This window comes from Physeter macrocephalus, chromosome 11 (assembly GCF_002837175.3).
Source record: "Physeter macrocephalus isolate SW-GA chromosome 11, ASM283717v5, whole genome shotgun sequence".
Lineage (NCBI taxonomy): Eukaryota > Metazoa > Chordata > Mammalia > Artiodactyla > Physeteridae > Physeter > Physeter macrocephalus.
The window spans coordinates 19659873-19669517 of NC_041224.1; the positions used below are offsets into that span (position 1 = coordinate 19659873).

Genomic DNA, 9645 nt, shown 5'->3' on the forward strand with positions numbered 1-9645 from the left:
CCCCGCATCGGCAGGCGGACTCTCAACCACTGTGCCACCAGGGAAGCCCTACAGTGTGATTTTTGTTTGCAGGTTATTGTGCTTCCCTCTTATCTGGTCTTCCTTCATGCTTGTGGTTTCTGTGGTGCCCCAAAGGCTTACAGTGGCAGCTTCTGGCATCTTGGCCCTACAGATATGCTTTCCCAGTCCCTTTCCTACATATATATACATATTCTTGTTGGGTAGCCTTTCCAGCCCTGTCTCCCACTACCAGCTGTTGTCACTTTATTTTTGGATGATGCTGGGGGAAAATTATAAAGTGTGCCTGGCCGAATGGGTCACATGGGACAGGTCCATTTGGGGGGCGCTTGTTGAGGGGCTGTCGGTTTTTACTCAGACACCAACTCCTGGCCTGCTCTGCCTCCTTTCTGTTATGTAATCCGTGGATGCAGTTCACTGAGAGAATCCTTTTTTGCAGTCATTAACATATAAATTGGGTTCTTTGGAAGAGGAAATTTGGAAATCTATTAGATTCAAAGGAATCTTTTCTTCTTCAAGCCTTTAAAGTCCTTTTGACCAGATTACAAAGGAAAGGCAGTTTCTTGTTTGGCACGTTTCCCTGACGACTATATTTTGGAGAAGTAGACGCTCACTTTTTCCCAATATATTCAGAGTCGCAGTTGGTGTAACTCTGTTAGTCTCAAAAGGGAACATGATTCTGGAGAAGGAGGAATGGAGCGGTGGGAAGAATGCTGGCCTCGTGGATGACTGTGGTTACTACTTAGGCATCCTGGCAAAAAGTTCTGCCACAGTTAATTACTAAAGCCGTAAGAGTATAGCAGCATTCTGTATAGGTAAGAGTACCTTAAAGTAATAGCCATGAAGACATTTCATATCATACTCCTTTGTGATAAAATGCTTATTACAGCTTTACCGACGGTATGCCCATATAATGAGTACATTACTGGTGATTTCATTCACAGTGATTCACTGCTATGGGATGAATTAAGATAGAATGATTTAAGATGCAAGCATTTTAAATATGACTAAACCTCTGATAGCATCCTTTTTTTTTTTTTTCATAGCTTCCTTTCCTTGGCCAGCTCTTTAAAATAAGTGCTATGAGACTCTTATTTAGGTGAATTGATTCACAGTGCTCTGCTTTTTGTTTTCTGAAATGATAGGTTTATTATAAAGGTCAGCTGGGAAGAGCTACGGCTTTAAGTATAACTCCTGAAATGGAAAGAGTAAAGAAGAATCAAGAAAATATTAGTTCGGCAAGTTGTTTTATTCACTTGGGGCTATCACAAAGGACATGTCCTTTACATTATTTGCTTGCAAACCTGTTTTCTCCTTGTGAAAAGAAAATCGATTTCCAAGAAACCTTTGTAATATATGCAATAAGTACATGTATTATTTCAGATGACTTCCAAAAGCTGCCACTGTCTAACTTTAGATGATCCTGCAACTCTTCGTTGATATTTCCAGATGTGACCAACCCTTACATTTAAAGTTTTGTTTTAACCTGTATTACGGTCATTTAAACAATGATTCATGTTATTTTAGCCAGTGTCTTTGAAAGTAGTAAAGTCTTTGATGTGTAAGTTAAACAATTGTTATTTTACAGATGTATTCCATTGAATGTGGATTGTTAAATCCTCTCTGCAAAACAAAATAAGAAATGACTCATTACTCCAAAGTAGGGATTTAGAGGGAAAAAAAATCTTTAAATATATTTAACACAGAATTCAGTTACTCGTTAACGTCCCTTGGTGCACATCGGTGTCTTATTCGGGGAGTGTGCTTTCTCTTAGGAAATACCAGGGCTTCCGTTCTGAATGCACATATGCCCTCAGGTCTGCAATAATTGGTATCGTAATCTTATACATAATCAGCTTCACAAATAGCAGTGTTCTGATGATCAGATGTCAATAAGAGCTTTATGCCTAGGAATCAGCATTTAGGTTTTACAAGGCACAGCTCTCTAGTGGTATTTCCGTCCAGAGATGCTGATTGTATTCAACATAAACTACCTTTAACTGGTGGCTGCTTAGAGGGAACCTAAATTTGTTACTTATTGATTCTTGTCATCTGCAGTGGGCAAATAAAAGGAAACAGAGGGATGTTCTGTATGCATTTTTTCAGTGTTATGGTGGGAAATGGGGAAATAGAGAAATGGAAAAATAAATTTAGGTTCCATTTAGCTTTGGATTTTCCCTGTTTAATTTAAGTGTGATAACCACTTTTACTGACACATTGTTAGTGGATGTTGGTCACTCACACATTTGTTTTCAGTTGGTAGAGAGATTTAGGTCATCTTGGCTGCAGCCTTTAAAGGGGACCATCGAGAGTAAAATTTTAGATTGTTATTCTGGAACGAAATGTAATTCACCAAACAAGTTACCTGGGAAGTAATTCACGATATGTTGTATATGTTTCACTCACTTGGGAAGCTTGAAAAAGTTAAGTAATTTTTTTCAATTATAATTGTCTTATTTTTAAGTATGTTCTACTATTTACTTTGCAGGTAAAATATACTCAGGACCAGAGACAGATGAAAGGTAGACCAAGTCTGATTTTAGATACACCTGGTCTCAGACATGTCAAAGAAGCTCAAAATCGTATTTCAATGGTAGGGTCCAACCAGGTCCTCCATCTGTGACTAAAACATACTAAGGAATGGCACCACCCAATGCACTGATGGCGTTGTTCACCATTAATCTGGATAACTAACAAAGCATGGAAAGGCCGATGGGCCCGTCCTTTGGGGGGAGCTTTCTAATCACACTGAAATGTAATGAAAATATTTAGTCTAATAAAATAATTTTTCTCAGTGATTTTTGGGGTGTGTTTTTTATTTCTAACGTGACTACTGTAAATGTACTTTATGAAAGATATTTGCTTGGACTTCTTTTCAATTAATTTTAAGGTTGAGTTTGGTGTGTTGTTTACATGTTTAAAGAATATAAAAATATGTATTTTTTAAAAATAGTTTCATGAGATGTATTTTATATACCATAAAGTTCACCCATTTAAAGTATACAATTCAGTGGTTTCTAGTATAATTTACAGAGTTGAACAACCATCACCCTAATCCAATTTCAGAACATGAAAAACATATGTTTTGAAATATATATGTTTTTGTAATTATGTACAAAAACATATATATATAATTATTTGTAACTCGATCTAATTTTAAATAATATGACTTTCTTGAATAATTGTGTAGAAATACCTTATCATTTTATTGCATACTAAAGTTTAAGAGATAGGATATTAATTTATACCTAAGTGAGTTCGTTTTACGAAGTAACCAGGATTTTAAAAATATATCTTTTAACACTTCTTACTGATATACATGTTTGTATATTAAAAGAGCTGCTAACCGTAATGATGAAAAACATTGTGAAAATGTCAGCTTGATTTCTGATCCTAGGAAACTGAAGTTTCAGACATTATTTTTGGAATAATTGGAAAAGATACATCTATGTAGAAAATAATCTAGATGCAGCTGGTACAGTGACAACTGTCGTTATATCAAAATTTTGTGAGTTGTGTAACAATCAGGAAATTTCAGTTAGAGTTAATATGGTTTTTCCCTTTTTCAGGTGAAATATCATGAAGATTTTGAAAAGACAAAGGGAAGGGGCTTTACTCCTGTTGTGGATGACCCTGTGACAGAGCGAGTGAGGAGGAACACCCAGGTTGTCAGCGATGCCGCCTATAAAGGTGTCCATCCTCACATCGTGGAGATGGACAGGAGACCTGGAATCATCGTTGGTAAGCTGACGGGCCTGCTTGGCAAGCCTGCACAGTCAAAAAGATCGTGCTTGCCCTGGCTTTAAAATTCGCTTCCTTATTCATCGGACTCCTCCTCAAATGCTTGAGGTGGTGCCCAGGAGAAAGTGGACCACAGGTAATATTGTATGCACCATGTTGGATGGGATTCATGGCCTTTGCCAGGTATCATTGCAAATCCATTCTGTTGTTGGACGTTCTCTGTCTTTAATAACCTTCTGGTCTTAAGAGTGTTCCTACTTGTTATGCAAAGAAGAAGCCCAAATATCAGACATGGGTGATAATGAAGGTTGAGCAATTTATTTTGTTTCCCTTTAGCTTATGTACTGTATAACTGTACTGCAGACATTGTCTGCATGGGTGACATAACAGAAGTAATCCCATTTACGTCCTTTTACCGCAAATAGACATGCCGGAGAGATTCTGATGGTTTCCGCAGTATGAATAGCTTATATATTTTTTAATATTATCTCTGAACTGGGAGAATCGAGAGCTGTCGGAAAGTCTCACAAATCAGAGAGGAAGGAACCTTTCGTTCTGCTGTTCCTTCTTGTCAGCCTGGGAAAATCTTAGGAACGTAGTGTTGAATGGTGACAGAGCAAGGCTTATACTAAAACCTAAGGCAGGGCTAGACAGGAAAGTTACTAATTTTTCAACTTGTTCAACATTTGTTTCTGTTGTAGGGGGAGAAGTTTTTGATTTTTATTTTGTTTTCTTAGACAAAAACCTTTTAGTTGCTTATTATGAATTACTCACATGTCCTTAATCAGGAGTTTGAACCCAACATTTTACCTGTTTCAGTGTGTGGAGAGCACGAGTGGTGAGGGCTGAGGGGTCAGGGATGCGGGGAGTTGTCTGGCGTGCATGTGTGTTGGGTGATGATTCACAGGCTCCCCGTGGAAGGTCAACGAACCAGGCAACTTAAATTTGATCACAAAGTTTTCTTAGCAAATCCAGTGAGTGTGAATATCCCTTTGTTCTCTGAAGTAGGCTGCACAGTGGGTTTGCCTATTACATGCTTGCTTTTTGCATACGCCCCTTTTCAGACTTTTGCTTGACTCTCTTGGGTGCTGACTTTTTTTTATTCATTCTTGATTTGTTGATTTCTTCCTTTGGTAAAAGACTTCAAAGTTTGGCGCACAGATCCTGGCTCCATCTTCGACATTGATCCCCTGGAAGACAATATTCAGTCTAGAAGTCTACATATGCTCTCTGGTACTGCTTACATTTTGAGTTCCTCCCCATTTACGTGGTTTTGTCCTCAAAGTGAAGCTACTGTGAGCTGTGGAGGTTCATTGTGCCGTTTGTGTAGTGTGAATTTTTAAGTTTGGGATTTTAAAAACTGAAAACGTTGCTGTGCTATTTAATATACCATTAATCATTTATGAAAACAAAACTTGCAAAAGGGCTTTTTAATAAATCCTAGATTAGTTTGTTCTAGATTTATTTTAAAGGTGTCTAGAGCTTACTTACATCTCCTTTTTATTAGTGAATGTGATTTTAGAGGTTTTCTGGGCTTTCAAATGCAGCCATTTGGACTGCACTAAACTGCTAAGACATAAAGGAGATTTGTTTCATGAAAAACACAACATTTTAAAGGTATGGTTCTTTAATTTAAAGAATTCTATGTAAAACAGTGGGGAGATTTTCTATATAGTATCATAAATGTCTTAAAATAGATTTTCAAGTATCCTTAAAATTTATCTCTGAGTTTTTAGAAAATGCAAAATTTGTAGTTTACCTAGGAAGTTTATTTGACTTTTAACTTAGACTGCATGTTTATAATTAAAAGCAAAACCCAAATGGTTTGGGTGTTTGGGTATAGTGATAGCATGGGTTGACTTTTCAGACTTTCAGACCACATTTAGCAAACCGAAGATTTGACAATTATGCAAGTATTTTAAAAATATAAATAGATATATCATTTAGGTCTTACTTTTCTCCCTGATTTCTAAGTCCACGTTTAATTGTTGACATTAACAAAATTGAAAGCCCAAGGCAAAGTAGGGATTCTAATATTTGTATAGTTAATTTGATCCACATAATCAGCCAAATTGTATTTAATTTTCTAAAAATAAAGGCAACAAATGCTGTATCCTTGGTGATATTTGAAAAGAATTATTTATAACCAAACCTTTTGTTTGATAGAAGTTTACTAGTTTGCCAGTGTTTTCTTAGTTCTTGTCAGTTTCCCATCCCTCATCTCTCTTTTAAAATTTAGACCAAAAATGAGTATAAATGATCATTAAGTCATTTATATAGTTGATGCAATGTGTGCTGAAGTTTGGGAATAGGTGACTAGAATTTCTAATACCTGAGCTTTTGGATTGTAATGTAATAAGGGATTATTTTTCTTCCTTGTTAAATTTTTAAGTAATTTTTTTGTTTCCTTTGTTCTTCAAGTCACTTAATCACAAGTATGAATATTTTCCCTCCAATATAGAAAAGGCGAATCATTATAGGAGACAACGGTCTCGATCTCATTCAAGCAGTACTTTTGGTACAGGTCTGGGAGATGACAAATCAGAAATATCCGAGATTTACCCTAGCTTTTCGTGCTGCAGTGAGGTAACAAGACCGTCTGATGAAGGAGGTATCAGACGTTAACCACTCTCAGAAATTTTTGTTAATGTGCCACAAGCGTGTCTTTAATAAATTTGTCACTTTTGCGCAAGCGTTTGGCCTGGGTGTATCTGAACATTTTAAATTATGTTTAGAAAGTTGAGTCTTTTTTTTTTTTTAACTACTAATTTTCATTTTTGCATGCTTGTTTTTCCTGTCTTACTTCACTGTTTTTGCTACAAATGGATCTTTAATGACAACAGGGTCTTGGGATCTGCTACGTGAGTTTGTTTCACAGGAGTTGTATGTGATGGATATACACAGCCAGAGTGGAAACTTGAGTTCTGCGGAGTTTGTATCTGATTTCCATTAAGGAAAATCAATCTTACAGTTACATTTGAGTGGCTAAGAGGTTGCTATGAATTTGTGTGTTTAAATATTGATACATAGCTGCAGACAGAGTTAGATCTTGCCAAAAAGAAATGGGGTATGTACTTGGGATATGAGATTTTTTTTAATGGAAAATACTGTTGATTGTTAATAATCTTCTCTGTATTTTATATAACCATACTTTTCCTCTATCTTCTCCTGTTTTCTGCATCCAAGCTGGTAGGTTAGGTCTAGAAATTGGTAGTTGAAATTGTTTTGGATGTTAACTACTCCTTCTGATAAAGCTGTTGTTAAAGGTTGAGACTGAGGTATAGCTACGGTTTAGTGACATGGGGAGGGAGAGAGTAGTGAGCACAGAAGAACGAAAGGAAAACTGAATTTCCTTTTCAGCCAAAGTCCATAGGGCTGAAATCCCTGAGGCAGGAGACTTTGAAGTTGAGCAGTTTAACATCTTGGGGGAAAATGTAATGGGACTGAGGACCTGATGAAACTATGAAATCTCTTGTAGTTGAGTAATTGTTTTTTGCATTCATAGGAAAACACCTATGAGAATAAAATCATTTATAGTCAGTACGTCTTAAATTATACATTCAGACTGGCCCTACCTTGGTAGAAAGGTTTTTCTTTTCTTAAATTTCAGATTTATTGAGGTATAATTGACATATAAAATTGTAAGATATTTAAAGTGTACATCGTGGTGGTTTGATATATGTGTACGTTGTGAAAAGATGTCCCCCCACCTAGTTAATTAACACATCCATTACCTCACAGATTTATCTTTTTTCTTCTTTCTTTTCTTTTTTTTGGGCAAGAACCCTTAAGTTCTACTCTGTCAGCAAATTTCATTTATACAATACAGTGTTATCAACTATAGTCACTGTGTTATTCTTTAGATCCTTGGGCCTTATTCACTGTATAGCCGAAAATTTGTACCCTTTTACCAATCTCTCCCTATCTCCCGCACCCCCCAACCTCTGGCAACTACTACAGACATGTGTCTGCTTATCTAACAAAGGAGTCAGTAACTTTTTTGATGAGATAAATAAAACCCAAAGCAAATACGAGAACAAATTTCGATCAACCTTATTTAACTTTACTCAGTTCAGTGTACGGGAGCTGATGTCTCTCGCAAATGCGACGCACCTTAGTGTTTGCTTCGTCAGGGACCCTTTTACTTCATGTCTGTACACACAGACAAGGCGTTCATTCATTTATTCACCAAATGTTTGAGTGCTCTTTGTACACCGGCCAGGAGCTCAGATCTGGCAATGCGTACAGCATTGAGCAGCAGAGATATGCATCTGCTCTAAGGGGCTTGGAGTCTGGGGGCAGGGGACCCTGACATTGAGCAGATACTTACCCAAGTGATGTGTAATTATGGACTGAGTAAGTGCTCTGAGGGGAGGCCGTGGGGGCCACAAAGGGGGGGACTCCATCTGGCTTCAATGTCAAGGAAGCCTTCCCCAGGGAAGGCAGATTTGAGCTGAGATGTGAATGCTAAATGGAAGTTAACTAGGCCAAGGGGGCTTTGGGAAAATAACGTTTCTCCTTGAGAGAACAGAGAACGGAAGTGGTGCCTCAAAGAGACGTTCAGATGGAGGCATCGAGCGGGCAGGCAGAGTCTGCAGGAGGAGGCTGCACTGCAGAGAAATGCAGACGTCATCACCTGTGTCTGTGATCAGGTCTTGCATGAACCTATGCAGAGAAGGAGAATTTGAGACCCCTCTGGCAGGTTCCTCACTTCCTTCCACGCAGGTTCACGCGTCTCCAATTCCACTGGCTCCTCTAAGGCTGCATTCTAAAAACCTACTGCTGTTGGTTTATCTCCTCTTTCTCCTCTCAAGCCACCACTCCTTTTCTTCCTAAGTATTTCTAGCAAGAGGACCCTACACTATGCCAAACTGCATAAGAAAATGTCTCCATTAAAAGAAAGTGCACATAAATATTTTTGCACTCATACAAGAATTTGGGCAAGAGTAATGAATGCATGGTTAAGAGGGAATGATTACATTTTTTAAAATGGGGGAATTTCAGACTCCATGAAGGTGGTAGGGGGAGATTTTTTGACAGGAAGGAGTGTCTCAGTAGCTTAAATAATGCCTTGTAAGAAAAGCTGACTCCTCGGAGGCATTTATAACCTGCCATTCTCAGTTACCTGTTACAAGGCCTGTGTTCGGTGACATTTCCAATTCTGGAAACTAGATATTGAGGTATGACACGAAAGTAAAGATGTACCAATAAGTTTGATAACATTAACACAAGTGGTGGCATACCCACAGGGTATCTGAGTTAATTCAAAAAGATTTTAGAATACCTAAATCTAAAAAGATTTTAGATTTTAGAATATGCTCCTAATTTTATTTATTTTAAGTGAAGCCCATCACATTCTACTGATTGGTACGTTACGTCTGTCTGTATTCCAATGATCAGTGACGCATCTAACCTAATAAGTCCAAAACCACCTTCCCACCTTCCCCACAACATCTGCTGCTTTTCCAGGCTTCCCAGCTTGCTAAGTAGCAACTGCAACTTTCCAGATACGGACTTCAAACCCTTAGGAATCATCCTCCACACTTGTCTTTTACTCCCATCCACATCCAAACCGTTAGCAAATCTTGTCAGCTCTCCCGGGAAAAATATATCCAGAATCTGACCCCTTGTGCCCACCTCTGCCCTCGCCGCTTGTTTCGGCTACTGCCCTCTCTCCCTTGGGTCATCACAGAAGCTTCCAGACTAGTTTTCTGCTTCTGCTCTTGCCACCCTGAGCCACCAACCCTCTGCCCTGGTCTGTTCTCCACGTGGCAACCAGAGCATCTCTTTGAAACACAAGTTAGATCATGTCATTCTTTTTTTTTTTTTTTGTGGTACGCGGGCCTCTCACTGTTGAGGCCTCTCCCGTTGCGGAGCACAGGCTCC

At 38.2% G+C, this 9645-nt stretch overlaps 1 protein-coding gene across 1 annotated transcript in view; it reads left to right on the plus strand.

Annotated features, from left to right (window-relative positions):
* NEBL (nebulette) overlaps window positions 1-9645 on the plus strand; it is a 118290-nt gene that overhangs the window by 82065 nt on the left and 26580 nt on the right. Inside the window, 4 exon segments of the mRNA XM_024129724.2 lie at window positions 1164-1256; window positions 2507-2611; window positions 3588-3759; window positions 4900-4992. Coding sequence (XP_023985492.1) covers window positions 1164-1256; window positions 2507-2611; window positions 3588-3759; window positions 4900-4992 — 463 coding nt within the window.